At 35.1% G+C, this 20,624-nt stretch overlaps 1 protein-coding gene across 6 annotated transcripts in view; it reads right to left on the bottom strand.

Annotated features, from left to right (window-relative positions):
- Positions 1-20,624, bottom strand: part of TTLL7 (tubulin tyrosine ligase like 7) — a 165,812-nt gene that overhangs the window by 45,995 nt on the left and 99,193 nt on the right. For all 6 annotated transcript variants that reach the window (XM_061121538.1, XM_061121540.1, XM_061121535.1 and 3 more), the window contains exons 14-15: positions 11,747-11,833; positions 6,837-7,035 (exon numbers count right to left, since the gene is read on the bottom strand). In XM_061121538.1, the coding sequence (XP_060977521.1) occupies positions 6,837-7,035; positions 11,747-11,833 (286 nt within the window). The remainder of the gene's footprint in view (positions 1-6,836; positions 7,036-11,746; positions 11,834-20,624) is intronic.

Here is a 20,624-nt window from a genome sequence, read left to right as displayed (position 1 = left end):
ACTCATTCAAGCTATAAAAGATGTCAAACAAACAAAAAAAGCTTCCATTTGTTCCTACTGTTAATCTCCGTCTGAAAGTCACACTAGTTTTGAAAGAATGGCACTTCTAAAAAGGGCTGTGTGGAAAACACGCCATTGGTCAATCTTCTTCTAGTAAATACTCATAAGCATGTACTAATACGTACACCTTGGCCCTGCTTTCTTCAAGGGCTTATGATGATGGTTTGGATATGTATCATCTGATTATAGCTGCAGACGGAAAACAACTTTCTCTTGAATCACAAGAGATTTTCATTTTTCTTCTGCATACATTAGAATTCAGACAGATTAACAAAGTAGTTAGATATGTCAATGATATTTAGGTAGACTAACAAAAAATGGTTGAAACTTTCATGCATAAATTATCTGAGAAAAAATACTTCATATAGTTTTGCATAGGACTACCATATATCAAATCAAAATATATCCTCTGGTACTGTAACGAGTTTAAATTTCCTATATTAACCCTCTACAATAGAAAGCGTTGTACATAAACTGAATTTTTATCCTCAGTTATCAACATCTCTTTGGAGAGAAAATTCAAGGAAGGCTTGTGGCTATAACATTCCTTAGTGTAAGATTAAAAAGAGAACATAAGAAATTGAAACTGTCGCTGAAATTCTTAATGGCTATGAAAACAAAATACAACTAATAAGGAGACAGATATTAATTGAATTAGACAAGCTTTAAAATGTGAATTTATACTTAAAAACATTTTTAGTACACTCTTTGTCTAATCTCAATTTATTAAAACTACTGGTCTTAGAAGAAAAAAGAATCTGAGTGCAAGAGTCCTAGTAGTTTTCCTCATCCCTGCTCCACCCTCTGTCAGTTCTTGCTGTTAGGGATATACACATTAGCCAATAGGAAAGGGGCTCCAAAACCGATTAAATCTGGGCAGAACAATGTCAGCTTCCAAAAGAGAACCAGAGCCATACTTACACAGAGACACACTGAAAGTACTTAAGGAGTCTTTAAGATAAAGGAAATAATGGATAAAAGAGCTTACAAACTCTGAAACAGGTACTCAATAAATATACATTAAAAGAGTGAATAAAAAATGAAATATAATACGCTATTTCCCCTCAAAACATATAAGCTCTCAAAGACAGGAAGTATTTTTATGGAATAATTTGAAAGTAAAAGAAACATCATTAAAAATCTTCATATATTTTTTTTTTAATTTTTTTTTTATTATTATTATTATTTTTTTCCAGTGGGTTTTGTCATACATTGATATGAATCAGCCATGGATTTACATGTATTCCCAATCCCGATCCCCCCTCCCACCTCCCTCTCCACCCGATTCCTCTGGGTCTTCCCAGTGCACCAGGCCGGAGCACTTGTCTCGTGCATCCCTCCTGGGCTGGTGATCTGTTTCACCATAGATAGTATACATGCTGTTCTTTTGAAATATCCCACCCTCACATTCTCCCACAAAGTTCAAAAGTCTGTTCTGTATTTCTGTGTCTCTTTTTCTGTTCTGCATATAGGGTTATCGTTATCACCTTTCTAAATTCCATATACATGTGTCAGTATGCTGTAATGTTCTTTATCTTTCTGGCTTACTTCACTCTGTATAATGGGCTCCAGCTTCATCCATCTCATTAGGACTGGTTCAAATGAATTCTTTTTAATGGCTGAGTAATATTCCATGGTGTATATGTACCACAGCTTCCTTATCCATTCATCTGCTGATGGGCATCTAGGTTGCTTCCATGTCCTGGCTATTATAAACAGTGCTGCGATGAACATTGGGGTGCACATGTCTCTTTCAGATCTGGTTTCCTCAGTGTGTATGCCCAGAAGTGGGATTGCTGGGTCATATGGCAGTTCTATGTCCAGTTTTTTAAGAAATCTCCACACTGTTTTCCATAGCGGCTGTACTAGTTTGCATTCCCACCAACAGTGTAAGAGGGTTCCCTTTTCTCCACACCCTCTCCAGCATTTATTGCTTGTAGACTTTTGGATAGCAGCCATCCTGGCTGGCGTGTAATGGTACCTCATTGTGGTTTTGATTTGCATTTCTCTAATAATGAGTGATGTTGAGCATCTTTTCATGTGTTTGTTAGCCATCTGTATGTCTTCTTTGGAGAAGTGTCTGTTTAGTTCTTTGGCCCATTTTTTGATTGGGTCATTTATTTTTCTGGAATTGAGCTGCAGGAGTTGCTTGTATATTTTTGAGATTAATCCTTTGTCTGTTTCTTCATTTGCTATTATTTTCTCCCAATCTGAGGGCTGTCTTTTCACCTTACTTATAGTTTCCTTTGTAGTGCAAAAGCTTTTAAGTTTCATTAGGTCCCATTTGTTTAGTTTTGCTTTTATTTCCAATATTCTGGGAGGTGGGTCATAGAGGATCTTGCTTTGATTTATGTCGGAGAGTGTTTTGCCTATGTTCTCCTCTAGGAGTTTTATAGTTTCTGGTCTTACATTTAGATCTTTAATCCATTTTGAGTTTATTTTTGTGTATGGTGTTAGAAAGTGTTCTAGTTTCATTCTTTTACAAGTGGTTGACCAGTTTTCCCAGCACCACTTGTTAAAGAGGTTGTCTTTTTTCCATTGTATATCCTTGCCTCCTTTGTCAAAGATAAGGTGTCCATAGGTTCGTGGATTTATCTCTGGGCTTTCTATTCTGTTCCATTGATCTATATTTCTGTCTTTGTGCCAGTACCATACTGTCTTGATGACTGTGGCTTTGTAGTAGAGTCTGAAGTCAGGCAGGTTGATTCCTCCAGTTCCATTCTTCTTTCTCAAGATTACTTTGGCTATTCGAGGTTTTTTGTATTTCCATACAAATTGTGAAATTATTTGGTCTAGTTCTGTGAAAAATACCGTTGGTAGCTTGATAGGGATTGCATTGAATCTATAGACTGCTTTGGGTAGAATAGCCATTTTGACAATATTAATTCTTCCAATCCATGAACACGGTATGTTTCTCCATCTGTTTGTGTCCTCTTTGATTTCTTTCATCAGTGTTTTATAGTTTTCTATGTATAGGTCTTTTGTTTCTTTAGGTAGATATACTCCTAAGTATTTTATTCTTTTTGTTGCAATGGTGAATGGTATTGTTTCCTTAATTTCTCTGTCTGTTTTTTCATTGTTAGTATATAGGAATGCAAGGGATTTCTGTGTGTTAATTTTATATCCTGCAACTTTACTATATTCATTGATTAGCTCTAGTAATTTTCTGGTAGAATCTTTAGGGTTTTCTATGTAGAGGATCATGTCATCTGCAAACAGTGAGAGTTTTACTTCTTCTTTTCCTATCTGGATTCCTTTTACTTCTTTTTCTGCTCTGATTGCTGTGGCCAGCACTTCCAACACTATGTTGAATAGTAGTGGTGAGAGTGGGCACCCTTGTCTTGTTCCTGATTTCAGGGGAAATGCCTTCAATTTTTCACCATTGAGGGTGATGCTTGCTGTGGGTTTGTCATATATAGCTTTTATTATGTTGAGGTATGTTCCTTCTATTCCTGCTTTTTGGAGAGTTTTAATCATAAATGAGTGTTGAATTTTGTCAAAGGCTTTCTCTGCATCTATTGAGATAATCATATGGTTTTTATCTTTCAATTTGTTAATGTGGTGTATTACATTGATTGATTTGCGGATATTAAAGAATCCTTGCATTCCTGGGATAAAGCCCACTTGGTCATGGTGTATGATTTTTTTAATATGTTGTTGGATTCTGTTTGCTAGAATTTTGTTAAGGATTTTTGCATCTATGTTCATCAGTGATATTGGCCTGTAGTTTTCTTTTTTTGTGGCATCTTTGTCTGGTTTTGGAATTAGGGTGATGGTGGCCTCATAGAATGAGTTTGGAAGCTTACCTTCTTCTGCAATTTTCTGGAAGAGTTTGAGTAAGATAGGTGTTAGCTCTTCTCTAAATTTTTGGTAGAATTCAGCTGTGAAGCCATCTGGTCCTGGGCTTTTGTTTGCTGGAAGATTTTTGATGACAGTTTCGATTTCCTTGCTTGTGATGGGTCTGTTAAGATCTTCTATTTCTTCCTGGTTCAGTTTTGGAAAGTTATACTTTTCTAAGAATTTGTCCATTTCATCCAAGTTGTCCATTTTATTGGCATAGAGCTGCTGGTAGTATTTATGATCCTTTGTATTTCAGTGTTGTCTGTTGTGATCTCTCCATTTTCATTTCTAATTTTGTTAATTTGGTTTTTCTCTCTTTGTTTCTTAATGAGTCTTGCTAATGGTTTGTCAATTTTGTTTATTTTTTCAAAAAACCAGCTTTTAGCTTTGTTGATTTTTGCTATGGTCTCTTTAGTTTCTTTTGCATTTATTTCTGCCCTGATTTTTAAGATTTCTTTCCTTCTGCTAACTCTGGGGTTCTTCATTTCTTCCTTCTCTAATTGCTTTAGGTGTAGAGTTAGGTTATTTAATTGGTTTTTTTCCTGTTTCTTGATGTAAGCCTGTAATGCTATGAACCTTCCCCTTAGCACTGCTTTTACAGTGTCCCATAGGTTTTGGGTTGTTGTGTTTTCATTTTCATTCATTTCTATACATATTTTGATTTCTTTTTTGATTTCTTCTATGATTTGTTGGTTATTCAGAAGCGTGTTATTTAGCCTCCATATGTTTGAAGTTTTAACAATTTTTTCCCTGTAATTGAGATCTAATCTTACTGCACTGTGGTCAGAAAAGATGACTGGAATGATTTCAATTTTTTTGAATTTTCCAAGACCAGATTTATGGCCCAGGATGTGATCTATTCTGGAGAATGTTCCGTGTGCACTTGAGAAAAAGGTGAAGTTGATTGTTTTGGGGTGAAATGTCCTATAGATATCAATTAGGTCTAGCTGGTCCATTGTGTCATTTAAGGTTTGTGTTTCCTTGTTAATTTTCTGTTTAGTTGATCTATCCATAGTTGAGAGTGGGGTATTAAAGTCTCCCACTATTATTGTGTTACTATTAATTTCCTCTTTCATACTTGTTAGCGTTTGCCATACATATTGCGGTGCTCCTATGTTGGGTGCATATATATTTATAATTGTTATATCTTCTTTTTTGATTGATCCGAGTTCCAGAAGAAGAAGACAAAAAGAAGGGCCATGAGAAAATACTCGAGGAGATAATAGCTGAAAACTTCCCTAAAATGGGGAAGGAAATAGCCACCCAAATCCAAGAAACCCAGAGAGTCCCAAACAGGATAAACCCAAGGCGAAACACCCCAAGACACATATTAATCAAATTAACAAAGATCAAACACAAAGAACAAATATTAAAAGCAGCAAGGGAAAAACAACAAATAACACACAAAGGGATTCCCATAAGGATAACAGCTGATCTATCAATAGAAACCCTCCAGGCCAGAAGGGAATGGCAGGACGTACTGAAAGTAATGAAAGAGAATAACCTACAACCTAGATTACTGTATCCAGCAAGGATCTCATTCAGATATGAAGGAGAATTCAAAAGCTTTACAGATAAGCAAAAGCTGAGAGAATTCAGCACCACCAAACCAGCTCTTCAACAAATGCTAAAGGATCTTCTCTAGACAGGAAATGCAGAAAGGTTTTATAAATGTGAACCCAAAACAACAAAGTAAATGGCAACGGGACCACACCTATCAATAATTACCCTAAATGTAAATGGGTTGAATGCCCCAACCAAAAGACAAAGATTGGCTGAATGGATACAAAAACAAGACCCCTATATATGCTGTCTACAAGAGACCCACCTCAAAACAAGAGACACATACAGACTAAAAGTGAAGGGCTGGAAAAAAATATTTCATGCAAACGGAGACCAAAAGAAAGCAGGAGTCGCAATACTCATATCAGATAAAATAGACTTTCAAATAAAGGAAGTGAAAAGAGACAAAAAATCTTCATATATTAATTCTGCATTGCTCATGCATTTTTCCCATAAGTATGGAAGGCTGAGTTTATCAGGACACTACCATATTAAACCATTGCTGGAGACAGAGCAACAGAGGCTCAGAAATGTGTTTATGGAGCGATTGAACTCTGTGGAGCTCTGGGACAGTGGAGGACAAGGCAGTCTAGAGAGATGAGCGACAGAGGTTAAGAAAAGTCCTGCATCAGAGACAATATCAGGAACAGGTATCCGACTGAGCCTGGGCAACACCAATACCACGCCGGACATCTGGGGATGAAAGAAGAATCACAGACACAACACTGGCCATTTGGGATTGAAAAAGGAATGAAAGAGAGAGAAAATGGGGGAATAAAGAAAGGAAGAAAGCAGAAAAAGGCAGCAGGAAAGAAGGAGACAGAGAAGCTAGTTGGATCTTCTCCTGAATACTTCCCATACACCAAAGTCCTGACTGAAGTGCTTACCCATGATGAAAATGGGAGGGAACAAAACTTCAACTATTTCACAATTGTGTGGCTCACAGATAGGTTCAAGTCAAATACCTAGAGAGATACACACATTTTTTAAAATAGGGGAGAATATAAAACAAAATGAATGACAGAGTGGGGAATGGAATGAGAGAATATTGGGGCTTAAAAGAGAATGCCATCAGCAGATAACCATGAGGCACAGTTTCAGACTCATGCAGAAATTTAGGACTCAACGAAGACTTTGAAATATGGAACAAAAGACTACAGAGATCCTTAAGTCAAACTCCTTTTGTTTTCCATTTGCAGACCCCGAAAGGGATTGTGGGATCCAGACCTAACTGAGGTCTGGTGGGGGAAGGAAGTGGGGTAGAATCTAGGTCTCCTCACACACAAGGGTTCATTTGGCCCAAGGTCTTTTATTGAGTTATTTCAGTTTCACACTTCTTCATATAACAACTAAGCTAGAAGAATTTAACTTACTGGATGGCTGGATTAACTTGTAGTGGTTGGACTGTTTAAGATTATACGTAACTTGCTTTTCTCTTTTCTTATCTTGGTACTCGTCTTTTTCATTTTCGTCAGATTCTGAAGAGCTGTTGCTACTGCCATAGCTGCTGTCACTGCTGTAGTACTTCTGTCTTTTCATTATCTCGGTACTCTCAGGCATGGAAGACAAAGGCTAAGATGGAAGGAAATGTTTATTTTGTTAGAATTCAGAAAGTCTTATGCACATGATTAGTGTAGTATTTCCAGTTTCCCACTTGGCAAATAGATGAGGGAAAAGTGGAAAAGGTGGCAGATTTTATTTTCATGGATTTCAAAATCATTGCAGATATGAAATTAAAAGACACTTGCAAAAAAAAAAAAAAGACACTTGCTACTTGGAAGAAAAGCCATGATAAAGCTAGACAGTGTATTAAAAAGCAGAGACATCACTTTGCTGACAAAGGTCCATATAGTCAAAACTATGGTTTTTCCAGTAGTCATGTATGGATGTGAGAGTTGGATTATAAAGAAGGCTGAGTACTGAAGAACTGATGCTTTCGAACTGTGGTGTTGGAGAAGACTCGTGAGAGTCCCTTGGACTGCAAGGAGATCAAACCAGTCAATCCTAAAGGAAATCAACCCTAAATATACAATTGAAGGACTGATGCTGAAGCTGAAGCTCCAATACTTTGGCCACCTGATGTGAAGAGCTGACTCACTGGAAAAGACCTTGATGCTGGGAAAGATTGACGGCAGGAAGAGAAGGGGGAGACAGAGGATGAGATGGTTGGATGGCATCACCAACTAAATGGACATGAGTTTGAGCAAACTGCGGGAGATAGTGAAGGACAGGGAAGCCTGGTGTGCTGCAGTCCACTGGGGTTGCAAAGAGTCAGACTCAACTTAGAGGCTGACCAACAAAATGTTCAAAATCACTCAATAAATGTGTATATGTGTATGTGTGCGTGTGTGTTTGTGAGAGAGAAAGGAGGAGGAGAGAGAAGGAAGAAAAAGAGAAGCAAAAGAGGCAAAAAATAAAATAAGAAAGCAATAGTCCGATAAGCCATTATAAGTAAGATAATTCACTATAAACAAAACAGGCCACATCTTAAAACAGTCTATGAGCCTATCCACTTGAATAATGTGCAACAAGAAGCAAGATATTCCTCACATGTCTAACTTCATTATGGACACTTTAAGAAACAAAATTTTTAGTTAATTTTCCATGTTCCAAATTGGTCATGTCTTTTCTTGGAGGATTCCTACCTCCGACACATAGTATCTGGTCATAATGGAACAACATTGCTTTTCATTGCCCACACCACATTTTAAAAGGAGATATGAAAATTTCAGTATTACATAATTTTTTTAGATATTAAATGCTATGTAGATGGGTAAGTTTGTAAAGATTCAAAATGCCATGATATCATGTTCCAGCATCTCTATCAGAATCATTTGTCACTGAATCCCCCAGTCAATGTGTTTCCAGTGATGACAGCTGAAAGAATAAAACATAAGGGAAGTGGGACATCTTCACTTCACAAAGAACATGCACAACCAAGTAGAGTTGGACAGTTTTGTAACTTAGTCATTTTAAGAGACAATTACACACTCTATATGCCTCTTATTCCTGCTAGGGAAGGTTCCTGTAATTGTATACTAGTTTCTCATTCTCTGTTAAATCAAACAAAAATGTTTTGATGTTAGCATACACTGTAATAAAATCCTTGGCTACCCTGGGATTTCATGGAAATGAGGTATGTCCTCTCATGTAGCAGTGTAGGATGGAAAGATGAAGAAAGAAAAAGCATTTCACAAAGTGCCTAGAATACATAGTAAGCCAAAGCACAGTCTTAAAGTCACTGTCTTAGCAAAGGATGAGAAATAAACAAAGCAGGGAATTAATTTAATACCCTAAAGTACCAACTTGTGTTTAAGATATGTTCTTCTTTTGATAGTCTAATATTTACTGAGAGCTAATAATGTTCAAAGAGATACACAGAAAAACATTTACCAGTAACACAATCATCAAACACTTTGATAGTCTTGGGGAATATGAATTCTAGAGAAAGGATGTTTCTTCAGAAGTCTAGCATACCCAGAAAAAAAAATTGGCACAATGAGGCTTGCTAGTAGTACCTTCCTTCAAGTAGGCAAAGAGCTTTAAAATTTCTTAAGGAACTTGCCTACATAATGAGTTATTTGAGTCTATGAAGAATCGCAAACAGAAATGGACAGCTAAATCTTTGTTTCATACATGTATTTGGGACTAGTTAAAAATACATTGTTCAAGCAGTAATGAATAAGAAGTCATAGAAAATAAACTCCAAAGAGTGCCTTAACTACAAAATGAAATTTGTAAACTGGTATTGAGTTCTAACACAAACTGTACCATTCATTTTTATGTCCAACTGTATTATGAACTGGGTTGCATATTAAAAATATATAAATGGTATAAAGAATAACAAAACAAATACCAAATACATTCTACCTGACTGAAGAACAATGATAATACTTTATGTGATATTATTTATGTATATACAACTGAGCGACTAAGCCCACATTTATGTATTTAATAGCAAATCAATATTTCTTATATTCTCAAATAATTGAAACTTTGTTTCTCCTAGTACCAGTTTCATTTAACCTTGATTACCTTCAATTATTCTACCAGTGAATACATTGGAAATCAATATTTGGTGTGTGATAACATCCCTCTCAAAAGGAAAGGCCATTTTGAAATTTGGCATACTCCAGACCCTCGGTGTATAGGATGTTAGAAGTTGTAAAAGTACTTTTATTTCAGATTGATTATGCAACTTCCAGTACTTTGAAATATTTCTAGTGTTAATAACTACAGGAATTAATCAATTTTTTCATTTCAAGAAATACATTGTTGCACTATACTATGCGCCAAGTCGCTTTAGTCGTGTCTGACTCCTTGCAACCCTGTGGACTATAGCCTGTCAGGCCCCTCTGTGCATGGGATTCCCCAGGCAAGAATGCTGGAGTGGGTTGCCATTCCCTTTTCCAGGGCGTCTTCCCAACCCAGAGATTGAACGTGTGTCTCTTATGTCTCCTTCATTGGCAGGTGGGTTTTTTACCACTAGTGCCACCACTGTTAGCCCCTACTATTTGCCTGGAATAAGAGGGGTTGAGAAATACACAGTGTGAATTCTGTCCTCTTGGAGGTAATATTTTTATTTGGATGATAAGCCTTTTTTCACAAAGCTAAACAAAATTATAAGACAGCAGAAGGGTGACTTAGAGTCTTTACATTTGCAAATCTTCCACAAATATTTGTGCACCCAGGTTGCCTCACATCTGGTTTGCTAAACTGCTAAATAATTAATATACAAAGTTTAGAAACTTCCCTATATTTTCCAAAATGAAGCAATAAGATGAAGGTGTTCATTTTTACTCATACTCTAAAAATATATTTGTTCCAAAGGAATTACCAACATCTTCTACAGTTCTTTAATATAGAACACCTAATTCAAAAGAACAACACCTGACATCCATGTTTCTGGTCTTCACCAGATACGTATCTGTCACCAGATTTGTCTTGTACTCATTTACTCTCCAAGACTCTCTCACTTGAGTCATACCAAATTCCTTGTCGTTTTTCCAATACCGTATGCAGTGTTATACCTCCATGTCTTTGCCTTTAATGTTCGCCTGACCCTAAATGTCCTCCTACCCTTCTTGAATGTTTAGGGAACTACTCAAGATGCAGTTCAAATGGTGCTTCCTTTATGAAGCCATCCATAGTCCACCAATCCCTTTCTTCTCTATGTTGCTGTAGCACTTTTCACTCTCTTAATTGCAGTACTTGCCGCAATATACCCTGGTTTTTGGTTCACCTATCTGCCCTTCCACTAGTCAACAAGGTCCCTGTGGACACATTCAACAAACTTAACTAATGGTTTTGAGAACCTACTAAGGGCCACATGCTATATTCAGTGCTAGAGGTGTAAAGATGAAATACACCTCCTACCTTCAAGGGACTCACAAGCTCATATGAAGGCAAATACACATACAATCTTTTGTCACAACTGTTTTACAAAAGTGTCATTTGTGGTACAGCAATAGAAGGAAAGGACAGAAGATCCAGGTCTAATAAGAGGCATGGGGGAAGATTTCACAGCAGCAACTGGATGAGGAGGGGGTCTCTAATCAATCAAGCAGTGAATCAATTATTTTTTTTAGTAAGCAGGCATGTAAGAAAAATCATGAACGCATGACAGAGCAGGATATCTGTCAGGATGAAGTGATAGTTTTAGTACTGCTGAAATGTAAAGTGAAAAAAAGCAGAATGAAAACTCTTTTCAAGATGTTAGGAATTCAAATTTCACACTTTACTTGCAAAGCCTTTGACATGAAAAGAACACATGAATGAAGCACAGAGCAGATGAAGGTAAAGCAAACACTTGCCTATTTTTGCCAGCATGATCACTTTCTATGTATTCTTAGAAACTTTAACTGTTTTACCTCACACAAACTTAATATAGGAGGGCTAGGAAAAGATGGGGCTCCTCATTAGTATCTCTAGAGTCATGATTTGTCTTATCTAAAATGCTACACATCTCTGAAAATTATACATCTGGAGATATATGGAAAACTTAATACTGAGTATATAATGATGGTACCAGTTCTAGGTCTCATTTGACCCTGACTCATAGGGCTTTCACTTGATTCAGGATAGAATCAGAAAATGAGATAAACTAACAAAATGAAGCTTCTCCTAAATACAAGACAATGTCATCTAATTCTATCTTCACTGGAAACATAGTCCACAAAGTTTCTTGAAAGTGGCATCAGTAATTTGTAGAGTCAGAAAAGTGAAAAGAAAATCAACTGTCCATAGAAGAGTCTACTTTGATAGGAAGTAAGGGAGAAGGTACCTTTGGTCCTCGAGACTTGGTAGTTTTGCCCATTAGCTTTTCATCATCAATTTCACATTGTTCCAGAAGATCCAAAATGTCTTCCTCCTTAAAAAAAAAAAAATTTAATTAAAATCATGATCACTAATGGACTCCAGAATTTTTCCAAGTTCATTAGTCTTCATGTATTGTAAAGATTCCAAAAACTATTTAACAAAGATTGTTCAGATCAAATGAGAAATAAAGGATCATGGCAAACTCTTGAAAAAACTTTCACTAAAATATGGTAATAAAAATAGTACTAAGCTGAAATTATTATGTAGTGATAATCATAAACAAATATATCCTTAAGTTTTCATAAATTATTAATATCTTAGAATATAATACTTCAACAAATTAGCCTGTTGGATACTTTAAAACTTCTAAAAGTTCACTCTGATTTCACTAGACCACAATTTCATCAATCATTTCCATATTGATTAGTGTAAAATAAAATTACAACTTCAGACAGAACACTGACGACTGGCCTAATAGGTTCATTTACAACAATCCAATGTTAGTATTTAGGTAATGGACACAGTTTAATGAAACTCAAATTTTTAACTATTGAACAAGGACATCTTTAGAACTTCATGAAAGTTTTTCATTCTATAGGCCTAATATCTTCTCTCACACTCTTCAAAAGTCACTTCGAAGTCAAAGGGTAACATTATGAAAACTCAGGAGCAACAGGAGTACAACAGCTATACTAAAAGTGGTACAGTCAACTGCTTTCATTATCTATTCAACATATAAAATATCATATCTTCACTTACATATTTATGACTTATATTTGTATTTCTTTTTTTAAAGGGGGGTTACTAGAAACTAGAAATCTCACTGTGCAATGGAAATCCATAAAAAAAGGTCACTCTTCATCCCAACCTAAGATTTAGTTATTAAAATACCAAAAGATTCTTGTTATAAAGCTTTGATTAAACAACAATCCTACAATGAATTCCAAAGATAGCAGTACACAATAGTTAAAAAGTAAGGAGTTCCACTTTTGTTTGGAGAAAGAAGGTCAAATAGACAATATTTTCATCATAAAAGCTAAAAAAAGATGATAAACTAAATAATCACACTTTTTAAGACATCAGAAAGCTATGGATAAAAGTAATGTAAAAGGAATTATACCAGAGAGGGAAAAGTGCTCCTAAGTGAGCAGAGATAAGTGGCCACTTTCCACGTTGGGGTCATTTGTCAAGCCTAGAAACAGCTGAGTAGAGAGGTCTCTAATAAGCATAGAGATTCTGCAAGAATCCAGTGGAGTTTTCTAATGTCATGTGGGCTAGTGAGATGCCTAGAAGAGCCCCACAGACCTGGTTCTCTTCACTTCTGCCTCTCCAACAGCAATTTTAGTTGAGTATGTAGTGGAATAGGAGGATAGAGCCATGGACAGAAAACCAGAAACACTTCTCTATAGTCGTGAAATGACTAGATACCAGTAGAGAATGAGGCCTGTAATAGACTGAATAGATAACCACTCACAAGGTGTTTGAAACCAGAGGTAAACTAAAGCAAACCCTCTGCAATGCAGCCTGAGCCTCAGTTCAACTTTTTTCTTTTTTTACTTCATTTTTAGTTGAAATATATTTGACATATAACATTGTGTAAATTTAAGGGAGACAAAATGTTGACTTGATACCTTTGTGCATTTAACATGATTGCCATTTTAGCAATAGTTAGCTCCTTTATCATATCACATAATCACCCATTTCTTGAGATTGAGATAATTAAGTAATGTTTGATAATTACAATATGATATTGTTGTCTATATTCACTATACTGAGCATTAGATCTCTAGGGTTTATTTACTTCTAGTTACAAGACTGTACCCTTAAACAGTATTTCTCCTAGTCCACCACACCCCAGCCCTAGTAACCACTATTTTACTCTTTGTGTTATGCATCTGTCTTTTTTGGATTCCACATCTAAGTGATATCAAACAGAATTTGTCTTTCTCTGTCTGACTTATCTCACATATGTCCTCAAGGTCCATCCACATTGTCACAAATAGCAGGACCTCCTTCTTTCTCGTGGCTGACTAATTTATATATATAAATTTATATATATATATATATATTTATATATATCCCATATCATCTTTACCCGCTCATCCACTGATGGGCACTTAGGTTGCTTCCATAACTTGGCTAGTGAGAATTATGCTGCAATAAACATGGGAGTGCATTTATCTCTGATATCCTGTTTCCATTTCCTTTGGGTAAATACTCAGAAATGGAATTGCTGGATCATATAGTAGATCTATTTTTAATTTTTTGAGGAAACTCTGTATTGTTTTCTTTAGTGAAAACAAATTTAGTGGGAACAAAATTATATTCCCACCAATGGATTATAAGAGTTCCCATTTCTCTCCATCCTTTTTACCTCTTATCTTCTTGATAATAGCCATTCTAACAAGTGTGAGGTGATATCTCATTGTGGTCTTGATTTGAATTTCCCTAATGATTAGGGATGCTGAGCATCTTTCTATGTACCTGTTGGCCACTGGAATATCTTCTTTGGAAAACTGTCTACTTAGTCCCTCTGTTCATTTTTAATCAAGTTGTTTATTTATATGTGTGTTATGGAGTTGTATGAGTTTTTTACAAATTTTAGATATTAACCCTTTCTCTTACATATGGTTTGCAAAAATTTTCTCCCATTCTGTAGGTGACCTTTTCATTTTGTTGATTATTTCTTTTGGTGTGCAGAAACATTTAAGTTTGATACAGTTCCCACTGTTGAGTTTTTGCTTTTTGCTCAACTTTTCTTTGCCTCAAAGATTAGCCTCTTGACCTAGCACCCTGAAATAAGAAACAAATGCCTTCTTTTGAACAAAATAGTATCAGTTCAATTTTGATGATTTTTAACAATGTCTGTAGAATAAATGAAAATTATAGGACATTCAAACTAACAGAAAAATGTGATCCACAATTAAAAGGAAAAATCATTAATAAAAGCAAGTCCATAAATGATCCAGATGTTAAAATTAACAGACAAGGATTTTAAAATAACTTATATGCATATTAGATAAAATTGATAAAAACAGAATGAATAAAAGATGCAAACTTTTAATAGAGAAAAAAAGCCAAATGGACATTCTTGAGTTGAAAAATGTAAGAAGTGATTGGATAGCCTCACTGGCACACTAAATTCAGCAAAGATACATCAATAGAAATCATCCAAACTGAAGGACAGAGAGAGAGAGAGAGAAGGAAAACAGAACATAATATCAAAGACACAATCTGTCCCTTAGTACCCATGGGGGCTGGTTCCAGAACCTCCTGCAGATATCAAAATCTGTAGATGCTCAAGTTCCTCACACAAAATGGTGCAATATTTGCATATGACCTACACAAATCCTCCTATATATTTTAAATCAGCTTTAGATTACTTATAATACATAATACAAAGTAAGTGCCATATAAATAGTTACAAACATAATGCTATGAAAGGAGTTGCTGGAGCATGCCCAATTCAAGCTTTGCTTTCTGGAACTTCCTGAATTTTTTTCCAAATATTTTAACCTACAGTTGGTTGAATTCACAGATGCAGAACCTGTGAATACAGAAGGCCAACTGTATGTGAGATGCTGTCCAATGACCTAATATGTGTAATGAGAGTCCCATAAAGAGACAATATACAGAATAACACAGCAAAAATTCTGAAGGAAAAGCAAAAGACAGGTTTCTGTAACCAATGAGAGAGATGAATCCACAGCTTCAAGAAGTCAAGAAAATTATGAGCAGGGTGAATATTAAAAAAAAACAAAAAACAAAAAACCACAGACACATCAAGGTCAAAATTCTGAAAATAAAGAAAAAGGCTGCCAGGAGAAAAAAAAAATCATATTACATTCAGATGTGCTGGTATTTAAAAAAAAGAAGTGCCAACATAGAATTCTATACTCAGTTAAACTACAATTTTAAGTAAAGACATAAATAAAAGACAAATGCAGACAAAAACCAAAACCAAGAAAAACAAACAAACAACAACAAAAAAAACAAGCAAAAGACTCATCACCACTACACTCATGCTACAAGGAACATGAAATAACAGACTTCTTCAAACTGAAGGAAGACAAACCTTGTCAAAAACATGAATATGCACAATAGAATGAAGAACACAAAAGGTAAGTAAACATGTAAACAGGAAACAATTTAAAATCATTGAATGCTTAGATAATAGTAACAATAATACATTTTGAGGTTTGAAACTTTTGTAAAAGTAAAGTATATGATAACAGCACAAACTATGGAAGGAGACATTAAATGAAGCTAAATTGATATGGTCCTTATATAGTCTATGAAGTGGTAAAATATCAATTCGGGGTAGATTATTATGATTAAAGGATGCATACTGTAATTTCTTTTGAGACAAAATCATATTATGATACCTATGGCTGATTCATGTTAAGGTTTGACAGAAAACAGCAAAATTCTGTAAAGCAATTATCCTTCAATAAAAACTAAATTAATTTTAAAAAATCATATTATGCTTCAAATATAAATAGAACAAAAGATAAAATAGTATAATAAAAATAATGATAGAAAAAGATAAAAGATAAAATAGTATAATAAAAGATTAAAAAGTATGAAAATAAATGGATGGAAAAGATATGTAATTGAAATAGTAATCATAAGAAAGAAACTAGTATGACTGCATTAATCACACAAAGTAAATCTTAAGACAAGAAGCAATACCCAAGAGATTTACATTTCATAATGGTAAAATAGAATATATGAATTCATTAAAAAGACACCTTTGTAACTTTAAAGGATATGAAATCAAAACTGAAAGAACTAAATCCACAATCACAGTTGGAATGTTTAACAAATCTCTCAGTAATTGCTAGAACAAGTGGGACAAAATAATAAGAAAGGTTATAGAATATTTGAACAACAGTAATAGCCAAATTTACTTAAAAGACATATATAAAACTCTATAACCATCACCTATAGCATACATGTTATTCTCAAGTAAATTTGGAAATTTATTAAAATAGTTACCATATTAAGTTAAAGCAAGTCTCAATTTATTTTACAAGACTAAAATCAGAATGTTTTCTAACATCAATGAACTAAACAAGAAATTCTTACCACAAATAAATGAAATGGACAAATTCTTACAAAAGTATAACTTTCCAAAACTGAACCAGGAAGAAATAGAAGATCTTAACAGACCCATCACAGGCAAGGAAATCGAAACTGTCATCAAAATTCTTCCAGCAAACAAAAGCCCAGGGCCAGATGGCTTCACAGCTGAATTCTACCAAAAATTTAGAGAAGAGCTAACACCTATCTTACTCAAACTCTTCCAGAAAATTGCAGAAGAAGGTAAACTTCCAAACTCATTCTATGAGGCCACCATCATCCTAATTCCAAAACCAGACAAAGATGCCACAAAAAAAGAAAACTACAGGCCAATATCACTGATGAACATAGATGCAAAAATCCTTAACAAAATTCTAGCAAACAGAATCCAACAACATATTAAAAAAATCATACACCACGACCAAGTGGGCTTTATCCCAGGAATGCAAGGATTCTTCAATATCCGCAAATCAATCAATGTGATACACCACATTAACAAATTGAAAGATAAAAACCATATGATTATCTCAATAGATGCAGAGAAAGCCTTTGACAAAATTCAACACTCATTTATGATTAAAACTCTCCAAAAAGCAGGAATAGAAGGAACATACCTCAACATAATAAAAGCTATATATGACAAACCCACAGCAAGCATCACCCTCAATGGTGAAAAATTGAAAGCATTTCCCCTGAAATCAGGAACAAGACAAGGGTGCCCACTCTCACCACTACTATTCAACATAGTGTTGGAAGTTTTGGCCACAGCAATCAAAGCAGAAAAAGAAGTAAAAGGAATCCAGATAGGAAAAGAAGAAGTGAAACTCTCACTGTTTGCAGATGACATGATCCTCTACATAGAAAACCCTAAAGACTCTACCAGAAAATTACTAGAGCTAATCAATGAATATAGTAAAGTTGCAGGATATAAAATTAACACACAGAAATCCCTTGCATTCCTATATACTAACAATGAAAAAACAGAAAGAGAAATTAAGGAAACAATACCATTCACCATTGCAACAAAAAGAATAAAATACTTAGGAGTATATCTACCTAAAGAAACAAAAGACCTATACATAGAAAACTATAAAACACTGATGAAAGAAATCAAAGAGGACACAAACAGATGGAGAAACATACCGTGTTCATGGATTGGAAGAATCAATATTGTCAAAATGGCTATTCTACCCAAAGCAATCTATAGATTCAATGCAATCCCTATTAAGCTACCAACGGTATTTTTCACAGAACTAGACCAAATAATTTCACAATTTGTATGGAAATACAAAAAACCTCGAATAGCCAAAGTAATCTTGAGAAAGAAGAATGGAACTGGAGGAATCAACCTGCCTGACTTCAGACTATACTACAAAGCCACAGTCATCAAGACAGTATGGTACTGGCACAAAGACAGAAATATAGATCAATGGAACAGAATAGAAAGCCCAGAGATAAATCCACGAACCTATGGACACCTTATCTTTGACAAAGGAGGCAAGGATATACAATGGAAAAAAGACAACCTCTTTAACAAGTGGTGCTGGGAAAGCTGGTCAACCACTTGTAAAAGAATGAAACTAGAACACTTTCTAACACCATACACAAAAATAAACTCAAAATGGATTAAAGATCTAAATGTAAGACCAGAAACTATAAAACTCCTAGAGGAGAACATAGGCAAAACACTCTCCGACATAAATCAAAGCAAGATCCTCTATGACCCACCTCCCAGAATATTGGAAATAAAAGCAAAAATAAACAAATGGGACCTAATGAAACTTAAAAGCTTTTGCACTACAAAGGAAACTATAAGTAAGGTGAAAAGACAGCCCTCAGATTGGGAGAAAATAATAGCAAATGAAGAAACAGACAAAGGATTAATCTCAAAAATATACAAGCAACTCCTGCAGCTCAATTCCAGAAAAATAAATGACCCACTCAAAAAATGGGCCAAAGAACTAAACAGACATTTCTCCAAAGAAGACATACAGATGGCTAACAAACACATGAAAAGATGCTCAACATCACTCATTATTAGAGAAATGCAAATCAAAACCACGATGAGGTACCATTACACGCCAGTCAGGATGGCTGCTATCCAAAAGTCTACAAGCAATAAATGCTGGAGAGGGTGTGGAGAATAGGGAACCCTCTTACACTGTTGGTGGGAATGAAAACTAGTACAGCCACTATGGAAAACAGTGTGGAGATTCCTTTAAAACCTGGAAATAGAACTGCCATATGACCCAGCAATCCCACTTCTGGGCATACACACTGAGGAAACCAGATCTGAAAGACACAAATAAAACTAGAACTTTTTAAACATATGGAAATTAAGCAACAAACTTCTAAGTAATGAAAATAAAAGTCAGAATATAATTTGAAATGCAGTTAGTAAAAATACAATACATAAAAATGCTAGATATAAAAGGCAATATACAAAAATAACCAGATGTTTACAACCTGGCAACAAATCAGAAACAAAAAAATTTACAAACAATATTATCAGTGACAATAGCAAAAAATTAAGAATTAAATACTTAAGAATAAATGTAATGAACTATGCACAAGAAATATAAACGGAAAACTATCAACACAGAGAAAGATCCAATTAAAGATCCAAGTAGATGGAGAGATATGCCATATTAATGGATCATAAGACTCAGTATTGTTAATTCCCTAGAAATTGTTTTATAAATTCCTCAATCCCGATTAAAATAACAGCAGCATTTTTGTAATTAAAAAATTAATCAAGATTTAGAATAAAACTGATTCTAAAATTTATGAAAGAATAAAAGGACTAGAAAAGCTAAGAGTTTAAAATAAAGGAGGAAATTTGAGGACTCACTCTCCCTAGTTTTGACACTATGAAACAACAGTAATGAAAATTGTGCGAAGATTGTATAAGAATAGGCTCACAGACCAATGGAATGGGGTAGGCAAAGTGCTGACATTTAAACTAAATTTTGAAATGTATTCATTGGAAGGACTGATGCTGAGGCTGAAACTCCAATACTTTGACCACCTGATGAGAAGAACTGACTCATCGGAAAAGACCCTGATTCTGGGAAAGATTGAAGGCAGGAGAAGGGGACGACGGAGGATAAGATGGTTGGATAACATCACTAACTCAATGGACATGAGTTTGAGCAAGCTCCGGGAGTTGGTGATGGACAGGGAAGCCTGGCGTTCTGCAGTCCATGGGGTCGCAAAGAGTCGAACACGACAGAGCGACTGAACTGAACTGAGCTGAAAGTACTTTTTATTTTAATTAACCTCAATTTTATTTTCACAACTTGTCAAATATACTTTTAATACTACTATTATATTAGTGATCCAATCAAACAAATAGTTTAGTCTAAGTTTACAAATTGAAACATAGCGGAGCTGGAATTTGAACACAGGTCTGTCTGGGTCCAAAATGCTTAGTATTTCTTAGTACAGAGTGATGGGAAGATGGAACAAAGACTGTATTCACAGGAGACAGAAATAACATTACAGAACAGGTGAAGGAAAATTAACAAAGGTCTCTCACTATCTGGGTCAGGAAAAACAAAAAACACTACAGAACATAATTCTAACAGTGGAAATAATTGCATATGTCAAAAGAGGGAAATTGGAAGGAAAAGAGCATTACAGTGTACAATATCCCTTCTGCTTCTGTCCCCTTGGCCTATTCCACTTGAAAATGGCTTTATAACCTTCTACTGCAGAATTTGAGTGCAAAGACTATAGAAAAGTCTACTTATAATAAACTT

Source organism: Dama dama, chromosome 20, assembly GCF_033118175.1.
Source record: "Dama dama isolate Ldn47 chromosome 20, ASM3311817v1, whole genome shotgun sequence".
Taxonomy (NCBI): Eukaryota; Metazoa; Chordata; class Mammalia; order Artiodactyla; family Cervidae; genus Dama; species Dama dama.
Note: the sequence above shows the minus strand (reverse complement) of the source record. Positions and strands in the feature narration are given on the sequence as shown.